Raw genomic sequence first — 17,742 nt, 5'->3', positions numbered from 1 at the left:
AGTGAGGCCCCCCAATGTACCCCCTGCACAAGGAGCTCCTGGAGCCCCAGCCCAACCTGGCTAGGTGGGTAGTGCTGGGCTGCAGGGCAGGGAGGCAGGGGAGGGACATGCTTACTCCAGACCCCATCCCTGATCTTGGAGTTCAGAGCAGAGAAGCCCAGCCTCAGAAAAAGGCAAGGGTCTGGGAGGTGTGGGGCTGTCTGTGAGCCCCCATCTGCCAGCACTGGGGCCTCCTTACATCGGTGTGTCTCCTCCTTGCTTTCTTCTTGGAGAGTTTCAGGCCTGTACTCTTCCGGTCCCTGCAGGGAAGCAATTAGGGCAGACACTAGAGGTGTAGTTTGGCCCTCACCTGGGTGGACTGTGAGTGGGGGCCTTGATGGTCTCTCCCACCCCTTGCTCATTCCAGGTGACAAGTAATTTGGATGCTTGCACATGCAAGCCAGGCCCACATATGATTGTGTGCCCTCTGGTGGCCAACACGGGAGCCACACACAATGGTACCCAGTAAGGTAGGAGTGCATCCCAGCCACCCTACAGGTTGATGGGGCTGTCTCAGCCACTTCTAGGAATCAGAGCAACTACAGGGGCAGGAAAGGGGTCTGCCATCAGCCCTTCTGGTCTGGTCCCTGGGTCTCTCCCTGTGGTGGCTTCCCCACCCACTTATTCCCCACCTACCCTTTGCCATCCACACAGCTTTCCTCCTCCTCTTCCAGGTCCACTGCAGGGCTGGTACGAGGGGGACACGACCGGGTGGACACATTCCGGGCCAGAACAGACCCTTTGAGGACAGAGGGAGGGGGTTGTGGTTGCTCTCTCCCTGGCCTCTCCTTAGCCCTTGAATATGGTCACCTCCAGAGGGATACAGACCAGGACCCCTAGGACTGTCACCAATACCAATTAGCTAGAGCCGTTCAGTTCTGCCAGGAGAGGGACCAGTCATTGTTATCCATGCCCCCAGACCCAAAAGGATGAAAAGACCCTGGGATGACACCCCAAGTGATGCCCCACCCCAAATACAAACCCACCTATGGCCTCAGTTTACCCTTCCATAACAAGGGTAATGAAGTCCTGCTTCTGTGATTGCTGCAGGCAGGGACCAAAGTCCAGGGCTCTCCTTTCAGGCCTCCCCTCCCCCACTGCTGTGATCACCTGAAGTCCTGGGGGCCCTGGCAGAGGGGGAGAGTCCTTTTGTCCCTCTGGGAAAGGAGACAAGAGGTGGCATTTCTCTCCAGGCCTGGGTACCTTACAGCCAGTTGGCAGTGGGCCGGGCCAGCCCTATTCAGCAGGAGGGGTTTCTTATTTCCTGCTACAAGTTCCTTCTGACCTGCTGTCCCACCAGCCTCTGCGAGGCTGACAGCGTGGCATGGAGGATCTGCCAGATATCCCCAGCCCTGAGGACAGCCAGGGCCAGGAAGAAAGGGACCTTCACTATGATGGCCCCCACCAGGGGCAGAGGCAGTTGTGGGAGGCAAGAGCCAGGGAGAATAATACAGCCTGAAAGAGACATCTGCCCTAGAGACAGGGCCCAGTCCCCAGATTGTTTTGCCACAAAAAACTTGTGAAAACAAAGGAATCATCACATGTCTTGTTTTTTCTTTTTTTTCTTTTTTTTTTTTGCGGTACTAGGTTTGAACTCAGGGCTTACACCTTAAGCCACTACACCAGCCCATTGTTGTGATGGTTTTTTTTCCATATAGGGTCTCACGAACTATTTGCCCGGACTGGCTTTGAACATCGATCCTCCTGATCTCTGCCTCCTGAGTAGCAAGGATTACAGGTGTGAGCCACTGGCACCCAGCTAAACTTTACTTTTTTTTCTTTTTTTCAGTACTGGAGTTTGCACTCAGGGCCTCATGGTTTCTAGGCAGGCACTCTACCACTTGAACTACTCTACCAGTCTCTGGGTTTATTATCTACAGATGACTCTTGTGCTTTCCATGGCCCTAACAAGGATCAAATGGTTAGTAGAACACTGTCCCTCTCCATACGGAGGTTCCAAGCTGCCCTGGGAGTCCTAGGGCCAGGATGGGCCCCTCCAGTGCTCACCTTGGGGGGGCAAGTCAAAGCGAATGTGCCCGTCATAATATGCAGTGCTGTGGAACTTGCTGTCACAGGCCTCACAGAGGTTGAGGGGCCCCCGACGGTGCAGCTGCTGGCAGTCAGCGTGATGACATACCTGTGGGTGAAGGATGGGAGGTGGGTCGAGCTGGACCTCACAAACAGACGCACCTGCTGCCTGGATCACTGCCAGGCACTGATGGGACTGCCTCTGGTCATCCAGCCATCTTCCCCAGTGGGGTGCCTTATGCTGGGGTTCATTCATTTGGATAATCTTTCCTAGGGCTGCAGAGAAAAACACAACCTGCTCTGAAGACTTCAAAGGAATAGCAATGAAGTAAGGACTCCCAAGGCCTTTTCCTGGGCTGGTGGAGTGGCTCAAGCAGTGAGAGTGCTTGTCTAGCAAGTGTGAGGCCCTGAGTTCAAACCCCAGTGCTGCCAAAAAAACAAAAACAACAACAAAAACCAAGGCCTCTTGTCTTAGAGGATATTTGTAGAAACTAATGTCTTTAAGGAATTTTTCTTTAAATACAATAATTTCTGGTATCGTTGAAAGCTGCTGTTCAGTAGATGAAAGCTAACAAATTCATATACTGAGAAAAAAAAAAAACAAAAAAAACCAAGGCCTCTCCCTGGTGCACAAGCAGGAAAGACCCCCCGAAAATGAAGCCTGGAAGCTGGGTATTGTGGTACACCACCTGTAATCCCTGCACTTGAGAAACTGAGGCAGGAGTTCCAGGCCAGCCTGAGCTACATAGATATCCTGTCTCAAACAAACAAAAAAATGAAGCTGAGGGCTGTTCTTTAGTTGTGTCACTCAGTGTTGGCACCAGAATGCCCTGAGTTCTGGCAGGCCCCCCGACCCCTGTTGCCCACCCAGGCCCTCACCCTTCGGTCATATCTTCTCTGCCCTCCAACCTCTGATGGACCAGCCCTATGCACTCCCTGCAGGTATGTTGCATCAGGGGTTTCCAGAAAAACAGAAGCCAGCAGAAGGAGGCCCACGGGCTCCCACCTCCATGTCCGGCCACCTGCCCAAGGCTGCGGGACTTGCCGTGATTGGCCCCTTTCCAATCTGAGGCAAGTCCTTCCTAGGTCTGCCCTCTGGCTGGGTGCAGGACAGCCCCTAGATTCTCCCAAGTCCTCCACGGTCAAGGTTCCTCTGCACTGGATCACTCCCATTGCCATTCAGCACGCTGTTCCTCTGCCTTATAAACAGAGTCTTGACCCCCACTTCCCCCTCCAGCATCTGCTCCTTCCTGTTGCAGTGAAGCTGTACAGAGGTCTCTGTACTCATAACTTCCCAGTCTCTCCCCTGTCTCTTCACTTTTCCCAGTTTTTGTTTTAAAATATTTCACACCTATAGAAAGTTGAAAGAATGCCTTCTTGATTCCATCACATCTGCCTTCCCTCGTTCTCTTTCTCATCACCCCACTCCTCTTTTTTTCCCGCCTTTGTGATGGGGTCTCACTGTGTTGCCCAGTCTGGTCTCCAGTTCCTGGGCTTAAACAATTCTGTTCCAGACTGCACTGCACCTGGCAAGGACATTTTCCTACAGAGTCCCACAGAATGGCTGCACTTGGAAAACAACTTTTACGTCCATCTGTATTCTGTGTTCACATTTGCCAGCTGAGTGAGTCATGGTTCCAGTCAAGGTTCCCATAGGACTAATTTGTTCTTCATTTGTTTTTTTGCTCTTTTTGATACTGACATTTTGGAAGCATCAAATCACCTCCACGTGGTTTCCTCTGGAGACCCTCAAGCAATTTCAGCCTGAGTATCTAGGCTGAGACACCACAGAGCTGACTGTTCTCTTCTGCTCCCCCATGATGCCAGATCATTTGGGGATCTCATTGCACCTTACAAAGTCCCTTTTTCTCCGCATTATTAGTGAGGAATGTGTGGGTAACACTTTGTCTTGTTCCCTGGTAACCTCAGTTACCAAAAGGAACGGCTTTCGAGTACACCGACAGTTCTTGCCTGAATCAATCAGGCAAGGGGGATTTTCTAATTCTCCATTCTCTCTCACCCCCTCACCCCTGCACCAGGCTCAAGTCACCAAAGGCACTCTTCTCCTGTCACCAACATCTCCCACTTGCTCAGTGGACTGATCCATTCCCATGTGACTGAGTACTGGACACAGGTGGCCTCTGGAAACACCTTCTTCCTCAGTCCCCTGGGCCCCCTCCCACTTGTCAGTCTCCCAGCTGCTTCCTGCTCCCCTCCCCTCTGGTACCTATTCCTATTTCTTCCACTTTTGTCCCAAGGGGCTCATCCAGTCTCATGACTTCCAACTGCACCTTGGGCTTGGGCTGAGGGCATGGCTCAAGTGACAGAGTACTTGCCTAGCAAACATAAGCCCCTAAGCGCAAACCAAAAAGTACCACAAAAACAAAAACATAAACAAAAAACTGGTCAGCCTGGAGCTCCTGACTGACTTTAGAGCCACTTTCTCAACTGTCCTCTTGGGTTCTTTTGGTTGTTTTGTTTTAAGACAGATTCTGATTGTGTTGTACAGGTTGGCCCTGAACTTACGATCCTCCTGCCTCAGCCTCCAGATGTTGGGATTACAGGTGTGCACCACCACTCCTAGATTCTAACTAGCATCTCAAACTCACCATCTACCTCTCTACCCCTCCCGCACTCCTGACTTCTCCCTGCAGTTCCCTTCATCTTAATTTAATACCTGCAAGTCCTACATTTTGAATTTTGTGTCCCTTTCAAGAGATACATCAGGCCCTAATGTCCAACACCTCTGAATGTGATCTTAACTGGAAATAGAGCCAATGCAAGTAAAATGAGTTAAGATTGAGCATAGGGGAGCTGGATGTGTGGCTCAAGTGGTAGAACACCTGTCTAGCAAGCTCAAAGCCCTGGGTTCAAACCCTAGTACCATAAAAAGAAAAAAAAGATTTGGCCATAGTGGAGATGGAGTTACATATGACTGGTATAAGAAGGATGTCTGTCCAGTGGCTAATCCTGGCACCGGGGAGGCTGAGGCAGGAGGATCTCAAGTTCAAGGCCAGCCTGAGCTACATAGTAGGACTCTTGAGAGGCAGAGAAAGGAGAGGAAAGAAGGGAAGGGAGGAGAGGAGAAGAGAGGAGAGGAGAGGAAGAGCGAAGAGACAGGACACACACATGACATGAGGAGAACACCTGTGTGACAACAGAGGCAGAGAGGGAGTGGTGCATCTACAAACCAAAGAATATGGCGGGGGTGGGGGGTGGTCATCAGAAGTTGAAGAAACAAGGAAGGATACATGGGGCTTCAGTGTAAGGCCCTGAGTTCAAACCCCAGTATCTCCAAAAACAAAACAAGAAGGATCCTCTTCTCCAGCCTTCAGAGAGAGCACAGCCCTGTGACATCAGATTCAGACTATGAGCATCAGAACTGGGAGAGAATAAAATTTTCTAACGCTGGGCACGGTGGCACATGACAGTAGTCCCAGCTACTGGGGAGGCTGACGTGGGAGGATGACTTGAGCTGAGGCATTTGGGGTCAGCCTAGACAACATGGAAGGACAGCTCAAAAAACAAAAAGGAAGCTGGATGCTGGTGGCTCTCGCCTATTGCTCTAGTTACTTGGGAGCCTGAGATCAGGAGGATAGAGACTCAAGGCCCACTGGGCAAATAGTTCTTGAGACCCCGCCATCTCCAAAATAAGCAGAGCAAAATGAACTGGAGGGGTGGCTAAAGCAGTAGAGTGCCTGCTTTGCAAGCAGGAAGCCCTGAGTTCATGTTCCAGTCTCACCCAACAAAACAAAACAAAAAACCCAAAACTCAACAACAAAACAAAAGAATGAATTTCTCTTATCCTAAGCCAATTGTGTTAACTTGTTTGAGCAGCCCCAGGAGATGAACATATTAGGCCCAAACCTTTGGGGTCAGTCTTGGCTCTTTGTTACGCCCTATGCAGTCGATCTGAAAAGACACTGGCTCCACCTTTAGGACCAGTAACTTCAACTCCCACCACTGCCCTCATCGTCACTTCTCAGCTAGATGCTACCAATGGCCTCCTAGCTGGTCTCCTTAGCCCCTATCCTGTCAGTTCTCCAGTCAGACTGGACCCTGTTCAAAGAGAAGTCACATTAAGCCAGGCGCTGGTGGCTCACACCTGTAGTCTTAGCTATTCAGGAGGCAGAGATCAAGAGGATCGAGGTTCGAAGGCAGCCCAGACAAACAGTGCGTCTAGCTCAAAAAAAAAAAAAAAAAAAAAAAAAAAATCACGAGAAAGGGCCGGTGGAGTGGCTCAAGTTGTAGGCTCTAAGTTCAAACCCCAGTAAGCACAAAAAAAAAAAAAAAAAAAAAGAGGAGTCATAATAAGTCCTCTGAAAACTCTGCCATGGCCCCCACCTCACTCCAAGAACTGCCAAAAGTCCCCACATGGAGCTCTGGCTCACTGTGCTGCACACTCTGGTTCCTGGAGGGTCTCCAAGACACTCCAGTTCCTCTGAGCCTTGGCATCTGCTAGCCCCTGGCCTGAGATTCTAGTCCCTCAGATGGCAAGGTGCCTACCCCCTGCCTCCCCACTCCTCCTCCAAAGTCACCTTCTTGCCCTTCTGTCCCCAGTGTTCCTTGCTCTCTCTCTTGGGCACTTCCCACTGTCTGACAGCCTGAATATTTTACTGTTAACACCTAGTCAGCCTGGCAAGGACAGAAATTTTCGTTTATCTGATTCCAGTCCTAGCCGCTCAACAAATACTTGTTTAATTTATTAATTAGGTAAGTGGAGAGGCACTGAAGAACTTTTGGCTGGGAGGAGCCTAATCAGAGATTTCCAAGATGGCAGGCAGGGATGGCCTGGACAGAGTGACCTAAGGAAGGGTAGGGGGGCTGGAATGTAGCTCGGTGGTACAGCGCTTGCCTAGCATGCGTGAGGCCCTGGGTTCGATCCCAGCACCAAAAAAAAAAAAGACAAAAAGAAAACCTCTCCCCTAAGGAAGGGTAGGGGAAGGGAGGAGGCAGGGCAAAGTCTGAGCTCCACTGATAATGAGAGGAGGGATGTATTGAAGACTTCACATGTGTAATTGCCTCTCACCCTATGTGGCAGGGAACCTTATTGTCCCCTCTTTACACAAGAGGTTAAATAACTCACCTACAGTTACACAACCAGTGGAGCCAGAGTGTGACACAAATTCCAGATCTTAAACACAGTCATACCATCTCAGGGAGAGAAGAGTGGAAGAGGCTGGATATATGTCATTCTGGGGGTTAGGGGGCTATGGGGACAGGAGGAAGTCAATTCCAGTTTGATGCTTGCTATTTTGGTAATTGTCCCTTCACTCCTCCATCAGCCTAACCACAGAAAGAGCAGTTGGTGGGCTGCCCACTTGTTAAGAGGGCCTGAGTTTTGTGGAGTTGGGTCCTGGGCAGACAGCAGTGGACATTATAACCTGTAGGCAGCTAAAACGCCAGATGGCCCCCACTTCTATGCCCTTCACGAATGGTTGTGGGGGCTTGAAATGGTTTCTGGTTCCTGTCCTTACTTAATCTCCTGCTAAAAAAAGAAAAGTTTGAAGCCTAGCATCGATAGGGCACGTCTATAATCCTAGCTACGCAGGAGGCAGGTCAGGAGGTTCAAAACTAGCCTGGGCAAATAGTTTGAGAGACCCTATCTTGAAAATACCCAACATAAAAAACAAGGGACTGGGGCAGAATGGCTCAAGTGGTAGAATGCCTGCCTAGCAAGTGTGAAGCCCTGAGTTCAAACACCAAAAATAAGTTTAAAAAAAAAAAAGAATGAGAACCACAGCACAGCCGTGCTTCTGCCTGCAGCCCACCCTGGCAACTCAGGGCCATGCACAGAGAAAAGCCCAGCTTCCAGGTGATCTAGACAGTGATCTGGGAAAGGTGCCTGCCCCCCTTCAGTCCCTCTTTCTAGCAGCCCACCAGTCTGTCAGCCTAACAGCCCCTGCTCTACATCCAGCCAGGGCAGCCAGCCTGGCACAGCTCCTCCTGCTGACCTCCTCCTAACCCGGACAGCTTCAGTTATCCAGTGCCAAGAGGGATTGCAGATCAACCAGTTACCCAGGCCCTGTCTTCAGTGGGTGGGGGGTGATGTGGCAGGCAGAAGCCATGCCAGGCTGTAGAGTTCTGAGGAGGGTCGCTGGAACCCTTCCAGTTCCAGTCTCTGGTTCTGTGCTACAATCTTTTTTTTTTAATCAACCCAATATATACAAAGGATTTCACACAGAGATTCACTCCTCCGGTAGATTCAGTATTTAACAAGTATTTATTGAACACCTATGTGCTCCACCCTGTGGAAACTCTGGGTGCCTTTGGGGGCCTGTAGACTCATTTCCTGCCCTGGGATGGGCTTTGGTGAGCAATACCACCATGGCTGCAACTCCTACAACCACGGACAAACCTCATCTGCCTCCACCCTGCCAGCAGTCCCGGGTTCAGGGACAGCAGGGACACCAATGAAGACTAGGCCCAGGAACTGAACCCAGCCTCTGGTTGAGGATGAAGCTCGAGAACTCCCAGGAAAAACCATGCCCAGCTGAGAGGCTGAGGCTAGGGTGGGCAGAGCCCTTCCAGCTTCCTAACATCCCATCCCCAAACCACAAGGTCTCCCCAGCTCCTCCTCTGGCAGGGGTCTCCCTAGCACTAAAGTAGGGTGGCTCCTTCCCAAAGCCACTCTTGGGTCCCTTCTCTCAGACCCAGATGTCTCCTCCCCAGCCTTCCTGCCTGCCCACCAAGCCACACCGGTGCCAGTAGGATGAGGGATAGTTTCCTACCCAATGGAACAGGCAGGCCACAAGCACTTTGAAAAACAGTGCCTTACAAATAACTGAGATGTCCTTTGGAGAGCACAGCTAAACCCCACTGTGTGCTGGCTTCCCTCTTGCACAAGAACTGAGGCCTGAGGCAGAAGAAGCAGAGGCCTGTGTGGAGAGGAGGGAGTGGCAGGGCTGTGGGCAGAGGAAGGAAGGGGAGGTCGCCTGGGCCCCACAGGTGTGTCCGGAGGCCAGGAGAGGTCGGGCGCCTGGGCCATCCATCCCCTAACCCCGGGAGCGGGGGGACACACCTCGAGCCCCGGCCCCCAAATGGTGTGCAGCCCAGGCAGGGGATTCGGTGGCCCTGGGCCCCAACCCTCCTTGGGGACCGCGCCAAGGAGCCGAGGCACAGAAATCGCGCGCGCCCCGCCCACCCTCCCCGCCCCCGGTACCTGGCCTTCGCCGCGGGAGCGACCCCCGGCCCAGCAGGGCTCGGAGTCTGGGGAGGGCAGCCCGGGGCCGAGTCTGGACGCCGCTCGGCGCCCGGAGACGCCGGGTCCGGTCCCCATGGCGGCCGGAGGAAGCGGCGGTCTGCGCCGCCCGCCTGCCGGACAAAGCGCGGAGCCCCGCTTCCTGCCATTGTGCGGCCGCGCCCGCCCCCGGCCGAGCGAGAGGGACACCATCGGGGGGAGGGTGGCCGTGACACCCCGCTGAGCCGGCGGAACCCCGCCCGGGATACCCGACCCTCTGCCAGCTCAAGGGCACCCCGCCTCCCCAGACCGCGCCTCCGCCCTTCTCACGTCCCCAGGGGGCTCCCCGAGTGCCGGGCACTAAAGGGGCCAGGCCGGGGCAGGGCCGCGTTCCCTTCGGGGTCCTCGGACCCTGCTCTGCGTCCAGCCCGGGGACACCCTCTCTGCTGGAACTGCACGCTGTCGCAGCCACCATCCTGCGCTCAGAGCCCTCCCCAGGGTCATCCGAGGCCCGCGCACCGTCCTGGGGACCTCCCCACGCAGTGGCGTGGCACAGAGCCGAGGGCGCCAGTGTCCTCTGGGGGCCGCGGGCGGAATGCGGCCTTGTCTCTAAGGTCCAAGAGGCCGGGAGGGTGCTCTGGTCTCTCCCCGCACCCCCCGCCCCTCCGGACTGGGTGAGGAGCGGGGAGGGTAACAAGGAAAACCTGGCAGCCCAGCTCGGCTTTGCCGGAGGTCCCCGCAGCGACAGCTCGGGATACCGCTAGGGGGCACTCAGCAGAGCCCAACGGGACGCCCGGCCTCCGATTGAGGTGCAGGGGTCCCGACTGTGTGGTTGTCAAAGCGCTTTTTCACTCATTCCCAAGAAAGCAGGTACTACTATCCGCACTTATCACCTGGGGGATAGTGACATAAAGAGACATAAAAGTGCACAGAAACCCAGACTGCTGACTTGGGTCTAGAATGGCCTCGGTGGAACAGTCCTCAGTACCAGTAAGCCATCTGCAATCTCAGCCCACCCACACCTTAACAGCTCCTCCTCCATCTGACTCCACAGGGCAGAAAAGGGGCCACGGGTCTCCGAGATGGCTTTCAGGGGCAGCAGCTTGGGGTTGGGAGGTTTCAGAGGCCAATTGCACTTCCAAAAGCCAGGTCATACACTACCCATACCACAGGGATAGTTTTTAGAAACGATTACTTCCTATCTTGCTTAGAATAAAATCTACCATGGCCTGGCTCCCACCTCTACTCGTAGGCGGTCCTATTTGGTGGTCCACCTGCTGGCTGGCCATACAACTCATCAGTCTCAGGACCTTGACCTCTGCATTGCTCCCCATTGGGGCTGCACTCGCTCCAGACTTTGACTGGCAGCTCTCAAAATAAATACCCAATCACCCTCCTTCTCACAAGTCCCTGAAGTTGAACTAATTCCTTCTTCACATTTATTACCACCTGAGAACATTTTATTTCCTTGTTCTTGTCTTTATCATTCTTTCCTGCTAAGATGTCTCTGACAGGCCTTAGCTGTCTGGCTCTGCTGTGTTCTTAGCCTTCACGATGGTTGTGACACAACTATGGTATGTTCCATGTAGATCACTAAGTAGATGAATGAAGGCAGAAGGTCTTCAGCTACAGAGGAACTTTGAGGACAGGGACAGTCTTAGCCAGGATTTTACTTACTTACTTTTTGTTTTTGGAACTGGGGTTTAAACTCAGGGCCTATACGTTGAGCCCCTCCACAAGCCCTATTTTTGTGATGGGTTTTTTTGAGATAGAGTCTCATGAACTATGTGCCTGGGCTGGCTTCGAACTGCAATCCTGCTCTGCCTCCTGAGTAGCTAGGATTACAGGTGTGAGTCACTGGCAAACCAGCTTCAGAATATTCATTTCTGTGGAGGCTCTCAACAGAGCCTTCCCCGCTGCTGGACCAAAGGATCTCTCTCTCTTCCTAGGATCCATGTGTGACCTTGGGCCTGCTGACCCAGAGCAAGTGAGTTTCCACTCAAATCCTGGTGACCTTTCTCTAGCTCCTTGTCCCTGCCCCAAAGGAAGACAGCTACCTACCTTTCAGTGAGCATGGCCCCAAGTGTCACGACTGTCCCAGGAGTTTGGGGCAGCAAATCCCATTCACTCTTCTCAGAGTCTCTCAAAGGAGATACTGCCACTACTCCAACTTAACAGGAAAAAACTAAAGCCTTGAGTGGTTACAGAACATGCCCCCAAGGTGAATAGTGAAAGTGGAAAAACAAGATGCCTAGTTTGGGACAGATGCCCCTATGCCTTAGATCCAGGACAGGGCTGGGGCCTAGGGACCAGCTAAGTGATGGTCTGCGAGCAGGTTCTTGAAGACCACCCTTTTGAGGAGAGAATCACACTGGTGTGGGATAACCAGGTCACAGCATATGGAGATGGTCAGGGTAGGTTGTCCACTGGAGGTCACCTGAGTGACTGGGCCCTAGTCATCTGATTCATGCTGCCACTTGGGTGCTCCAGCGTGGACTCTGCTCATTAGAGAGCAAGGGTCCTGCTGCCCCAGGACCAGAATGCAGAAGAAGTGGCAGAGCAAGAAGAGGAAAGGAGCCCCTAGCTCCTGTGCCAGGAGAGGCAAAGGGCCTCACAGCTCTTGGATTTTCGACTCCTCTCTGCAGCAGGGAACTCGCCTGAGGTCCTGGCCCCAAGCCCCCTGGGGAGCTCCCCCACCCCAGCCCAGCCCAGTTCCAGACCTGTGAGTCAGGGCTGGCTTGTTGAAACTGATACCCAGAAACTAGATGCTGAAGCTGATGAATAATGGAGTCTCTGAGGCACCCGCCTCCTAGGCATTCACCCCCAGCAAAGCAGAAGACACCCCAGGGATCTTGTGGGCATCCCTGTCCCTCAATGTCTTGGAACCTCAGCCTTGGATTGGGGGGGAGAAGGAGTATGTGTTCAGGAGAGTCCACAGATCTGGGGTAAGGTCCAGGGCCGGCTCCACCCTCTGCCCACAGCAGACTAGTCTGGAGTTGGGGCTCCCTGGCTGGAGGAATGCCCCTTCCCTGGGGTTCCCCAATGGGGCTAGTCTCCCCTGGTAGACTTGGCTCCAAGGCCCCACCTACCACCCTGCCACTTTGGAAATCCAAGGGTGGAGCCTGCATGTGTGGGCAGGCCAGCCAGGGTGGGGCAGCTCTGCCAGGCAGCACTCTGCACCATGGGCGACTCATCCAGCTCCTCCCTTCCCCCTGCCTGGGCCTCACCCTTTGTCCCTTAGGTCCTAAGGCCCACTTGGTGGCAGAACCTATCCTAAGGCAGATGGCAGAGGCCCAGAAGCCCTCTCTGCAGGCTAGACCTACAGCACAGACCCTTCTTCTCAGAGCAGGGGTAGGGACCCAGAGCTAAGGGGAAAGGAAAGGGATGAAGTCTGTACACTTCACTTCCTGCCAGACTCTGAGGCACTGATGCCTGCTTTGTGACTCTGGGCAACCCCTTCCCAAGAGGTTCTGGGGCCCACCTACTCCTACCCTTCCTCCACTGGGCAGCAATCTCCCCACCTGTACATAGATAATCCTAGACCTTGAATGTACTACATAAGGACAGCTGCTAATCCTAGTGTGTGTTCAGACCCTGGCCAAGGGGCAGACAATAATAAACACCCCAGGGGACTCCCACCCCAAGTCTAAGGAAGGCTACCGATGAATTGGTAGAGCCCAGGAAGGGACCCCCTCCCCCTGGGCCCCCCTCTTCCACCAAAGTAGGCCAGGGCCAAGGCAGGCCAGAGCCTCTTCAGGCTTCACTGACTCTTCCTCTACTGGAGACAGTCTGAGCAGAGCCTCTTGCACCCCCTGCTGGCCTCAAGAAGACTTCCCAGTTTGCAACAGTATTGGGGACTCCTAGATGGGATGGTACCGGGCTCCCATACTATCCATCACACTGGGTTGCTCCAAGAGCCTCCCACCAGCCAAAAGCCCCCACACTGGGGCTACAGTCCCATGGACTCCTCATGGTCACATACCCAGGCTGACCCCTAGGGGGCGGGGCCAGCACTTGCGCCCATTCTACCCTTACGTAAATGGAGATAGAGTTAGGTGGGACCCTCAATACCCACCTACAGGACTAGGACGTTGTAGAACACCCAACTCAGGACTCTGACTATTAATTCAAGGGGTCATGGCACCCACCCCCTCCCCATCCAGAGCCTAGCCCTCATTTTCTTGCTTAGGGACATGGTTCTTATCCTATGGCTGGGGCTAGGGTCAAGACTGCCAAGCTGGGTGCCCGTGGCCCACGCCTGTAACCTTAGCTACTCAGGAGGCAGAGATATAGAGAACTGTTTTTTTTTTTGAAGCCTCCCTGGGCAAATAGTTTGCAAGACCCTATCTGAAAAAACCCATCACAAAAAAAAAGGATGGTGGAGTGGCTCAAGGTGTAGCCCTGAGCTCAAACCCTAGTACTGCAATAAATAAATAAAGACTGCCAAATGCCATGGAGTGCACAGAATTAGGGGCACTGGACATAGGGAAATTATGGTAAGCGCATGGGTGCTACCACCTGGACGCTGGAACCTACCATCTGCTCTCAGGCAGGGCTTTGGAGCCAATTACCTTGGCCCAAGGGGGTGGCACGAGGTTTAGCTGTAGGGACCCAGGGGAGTGGGTTAGAGGACATCACTGTCCCAAGGAGGCCAGCACTTTATAGATCTCTGGAAAATTCAAAATCCCTGGTCATTAACCTGGGCTTGAAGACAAGCACTGACCAGTTCTAGGGCAACAAGGGTCTACAACAAGAGGCTGCCCTTGGGGAGTGGGGGAAGAGACTCAAAGGCCCAGCCCACTGGGAATTGCCCTAAGCCAGGCTTGCTTCTGCTCCACTATACATAGATGGATTTTGAACTGGGTACCCCAGAAATCTCCCTCCGTTCTCTGGGCCCCTCCTTTGTAACTGGCCCATGCCTGGCATGGCTGAAGAAGAGGTCAACCAGCCCTTTGGTGGTTCCCAGGTCCCCTCGCCCAGCAGCCAGGGTTTAGAACAACTGCTTCTCAATGAGAAGGCAGACACCCCCACTTGCCTTACCCCTCCTGATCCCAGACAGGAGTGGGGCTGGGTCCAGGCCCACCAGCAGCTTCCTGACCTGAGAGGCTACACACCACCTTCCTGCAGGCATCCCCAGTTCAGGACCTCAGATGGCCAGTGCCCCCCTAGCAGGAGTTGCCCATCTCACTGCAATGACTCTTTAGGCCTGCCCACCCCCACCCCCTCCAGGCAGCATCTCTGTGCCCCTCTTTGCTGGGCCAGGTGCCCCAAGCCTTTTCTTTCTCCCTCCCAAAATTACCTAGCAAAGCCCAGGTGTTCTGCCTGCATTGCTCTCTGGTCCTGCCCCTGTCTTCAGCTGCACACAGGACCACTGCCTGTCTAGAGCTGACCAGCATCTAAAGCAGCCAGACACCTCTAAAAACCCTCAAACGGGGCCATTGTCAAGGGCACCTCCCGTCTTTTACTCCCAAAGCACTGCCCAGGAAAACAGGCCAACCCTGTCCCATTGTTCGGGGCATCCTGCCCATCCCCACACCAGGGATCTCACACCCATCCCTCCTTCATCTGGACTGCCCCCCAACCCCCAAACCATCCCAGCTACCTCAGTCCACTGTTTCACTGGAAGGGAACTCTGAGGTCACCAAACCCAACCTCCACTCCACACTGAGATCCCTTCTACAGATCCCTTTCTGTCTATTTGAATATGCCCAGCGATGGGTGGCTCACTATTTCCAGATGCTGGAAAGTCTAACCTACATTGGATCAAAACCAGGCCTTTGAAGCCAAGCAGAAACAGTCACCTTCCTTTCCTCCTGCTGGCTCCTTGGGAATGGGAGTTCTGAGGGCAGGTGGACCTGGCTAGAGCCCCCTTCTTACCCTGGCAGGTCACCTCATTTCCTGCTCTAGCTCTAGTGTTCTAGGTTATAACATGGAGATGGAGTAGTCCCTGCTGGCCAGGGCGGGTGCAGGCCTGGAGGGGCTCCTGCTGTGAGCACTTAGCAGGGCCAGGCACCTGGTACCCCGATAAGTGAGGCTACCGGTGCTCAGGATTGTGGCCACAGTTCCCACCTGCAGGATCAACAACCCCAAGTCTGTTGTCCCCTCAAACGTGGTGACTCAGTGTCCTGCAGCCCAGTGTCAGTCCTGTCCCATGTCCCCATGTGATCCGGGGTGCCCTGGGCACTCTTTGACCAGAGTGCCCTGCACAAGGGAGTCCAGCAAGGAGCTGGGGAGTCCAGAAATTGTACTACGGCTGCTTTGCAGGACGGCAGGGACACCCATGACACCGTCACCTGTCTGGGTCTCATCCCAGCCTCCTGGGATTGTCCCACACTTGGAGCTCCACTTGTCCTGGGGACTGATGGGTGGGCAGTAAACACTGTGTGGGGACTGGGCTGGAGTCCTGGGAGGTCTTGGCTCTCAGGGAGTGTGAAAAGCCTGCCTAAGGTTTAGGGGCAACCTGGTTTTCTTCCCCACAGCTAGCATCCCCTGAACACCTATGTCATACCATTGCATACAGTCCAGATCAGGTGCTCCTCGTCCAGCCTCTCCCCTCTCTAGTTCCCCCCTCTTTTCACACCCCTTGACTTGCTCTCTCCCTATAGCCCCTAGTATCCCTCTCCTGCTCACTTTCCTCCCTTTCCATACCTCCTCATTCCAGGACTCCAGCCACCTCCACTAGGAAGTCCATCCTGGTTAAAACCCCACCCACCATGGCAGAAAACTAGAAGCCCCAGCACCCAGGAGAGGCTCAACAGTACCTTCTAGTCGCAGAAGCAGAGGGTCCAGCCCTGTTTACAGATGTCCCTCCTATTAGCCACTCTGGGTGTTAGGAACAGAGCTGGTGACCAGACAAGCCTCACTCTAGGACAAGCTAGACCTGATGTGCTGTGTGCTGTGGGCAAGTTCCTTCAGCAATCAGAGCCTTAGTTTCCTTACATGACATGTGATAGTAAGGGCAACCCTGAGGGCTCCTGACACAAGGACAACACCCTAACCCTGTCCAGTACATAAATATGCCCAGCTAGTAATGGCTGTCACCACTGACAGCTGCTCTTTCTCACCAAACCTGAGTGTCTCTCATCTGCACTTCTGCCTATGTTGGCTCCCTTCCTTCAGCCACCTCTGCCTTCCTTCCTCTATACCTACCTGTGTTTCCATTTCCATCAGGGCCACCTCCTCTAGGATGTCCTCCCTGACTGGTCCTCCTCTGATCACTTAGTCATCTCTATTCTTGCAATGAGTCTGTGCCACTTGTCCCAAGAGGATCTTAGTGGTGACAAGGTCCAGACTCCCCCATTGCAGATTTGGTGACCCCATGGCTATTGATGCCTGTGCCAGGGTGTGTTAAGTCCCAGGCAGGCCAGGGCAGGGTCCAAGCTGGGTCTGGAGGCTGCAGAGGACCAGTGCCACTGTGACCAGCTCTGACCTTACCTCTGTACAGTTTGGGGCCCTCCCATTCCCACCCCTGTCACCAGCAGCTTGAGGCCCTGCCTGGGAGCAGGGGCCCAGGGAGGGTCTGGAACAGTGTGCCTTGCCCCATTATCACCCCTTCAGGTTAGATAGAGGATTCAGGGCTTTGCGGAACCCCAGCAGGATGTGTGCTGGGGGGAGCTGAGGCCCGCTTGCTGCCAGGAGCCCCCATCTGGGGGAAAGGCAGCCAGCCAAGACCAGAGCCCAATGCCAGGCACCATCCGTGCCAGCAGATTGTATCTGACATCACAGCCGCCCCCTTGCCTGGTGACCACGGCAACTGGAGGCCACCCCCTCCTCTTCCCACCCCCAGAACAGTCCTCCACGTTCCTTCTAACCATGGCCCTCCTGTGCAAGATGAATGTGCATGTGTCTGAGGGGAGTTGCGGAGCTGGGGGGTGGGTGGGAGGCATTTAGATTTCCTGCAGCTGGCAGGGCTGAGCCACACGGTGGTTAGGAACACGGGCTCTGGTTTCACAGAACTGGGTTCAAATCCCACTCTCCCACTTCCTAGCCACATGTACTTGGTGGGTGAGCCACTTCACCCCTCTGATTTCCCTGTCTGTAAATGGGAATACAGACAGGACCTAGGGAGGAGTCAGTGAGTCCTTGGTGCCTGGGCCTGACACAGTAGGCTCCAGACTTACTATTATTATCACTCATAGGTGTGCTGGGGACACGTAAGTGTGGCTTTGAACCCTGGCTTCATCTCTCACGAGTGGTGGGCCTCAGCCAAGTCACATGACCTCTCTGAACCTTGGTATCTTCATCTGGAAAACGGGGTGACAATACCTTCCTTGCAGAGCTGCTACACAGTGTGTAAGACACAGAAGGCAAGTGGCACAGAGCCCAGCATGTCATGGGCAGAAGCGCACAGAAGATGTTTTTGTTACCTTTCTTCCTGGCCCTTCCCCCTGACTTATGTTCCATGCACTCCTTAGCCCTCAAATCCCAAGACGTTTGCCCTTTCTTCTTCCTTCACCATTCCACAGCCACAGTAATGCTCATCAGTGTCCCAGGCC

At 53.9% G+C, this 17,742-nt stretch overlaps 1 protein-coding gene across 9 annotated transcripts in view; it reads right to left on the bottom strand.

Moving 5' to 3' along the window:
- Plekhg5 (pleckstrin homology and RhoGEF domain containing G5) overlaps nucleotides 1–17,742 on the bottom strand; it is a 50,348-nt gene that overhangs the window by 9,184 nt on the left and 23,422 nt on the right. For 7 of the 9 annotated variants that reach the window (XM_074081498.1, XM_074081492.1, XM_074081496.1 and 4 more), the window contains exons 3-5: nucleotides 2,047–2,176; nucleotides 676–778; nucleotides 239–299 (exon numbers count right to left, since the gene is read on the bottom strand). In XM_074081498.1, the coding sequence (XP_073937599.1) occupies nucleotides 239–299; nucleotides 676–778; nucleotides 2,047–2,176 (294 nt within the window). Of the gene's footprint in view, nucleotides 1–238; nucleotides 300–675; nucleotides 779–2,046; nucleotides 2,177–9,229; nucleotides 9,387–17,742 lie in introns of those variants that run through there. The other 2 variants (XM_074081497.1, XM_020161901.2) reach the window with 1 other exon arrangement.

This window comes from Castor canadensis, chromosome 7 (genome assembly GCF_047511655.1).
Source record: "Castor canadensis chromosome 7, mCasCan1.hap1v2, whole genome shotgun sequence".
Taxonomy (NCBI): domain Eukaryota; kingdom Metazoa; phylum Chordata; class Mammalia; order Rodentia; family Castoridae; genus Castor; species Castor canadensis.
Note: the sequence above shows the minus strand (reverse complement) of the source record. Positions and strands in the feature narration are given on the sequence as shown.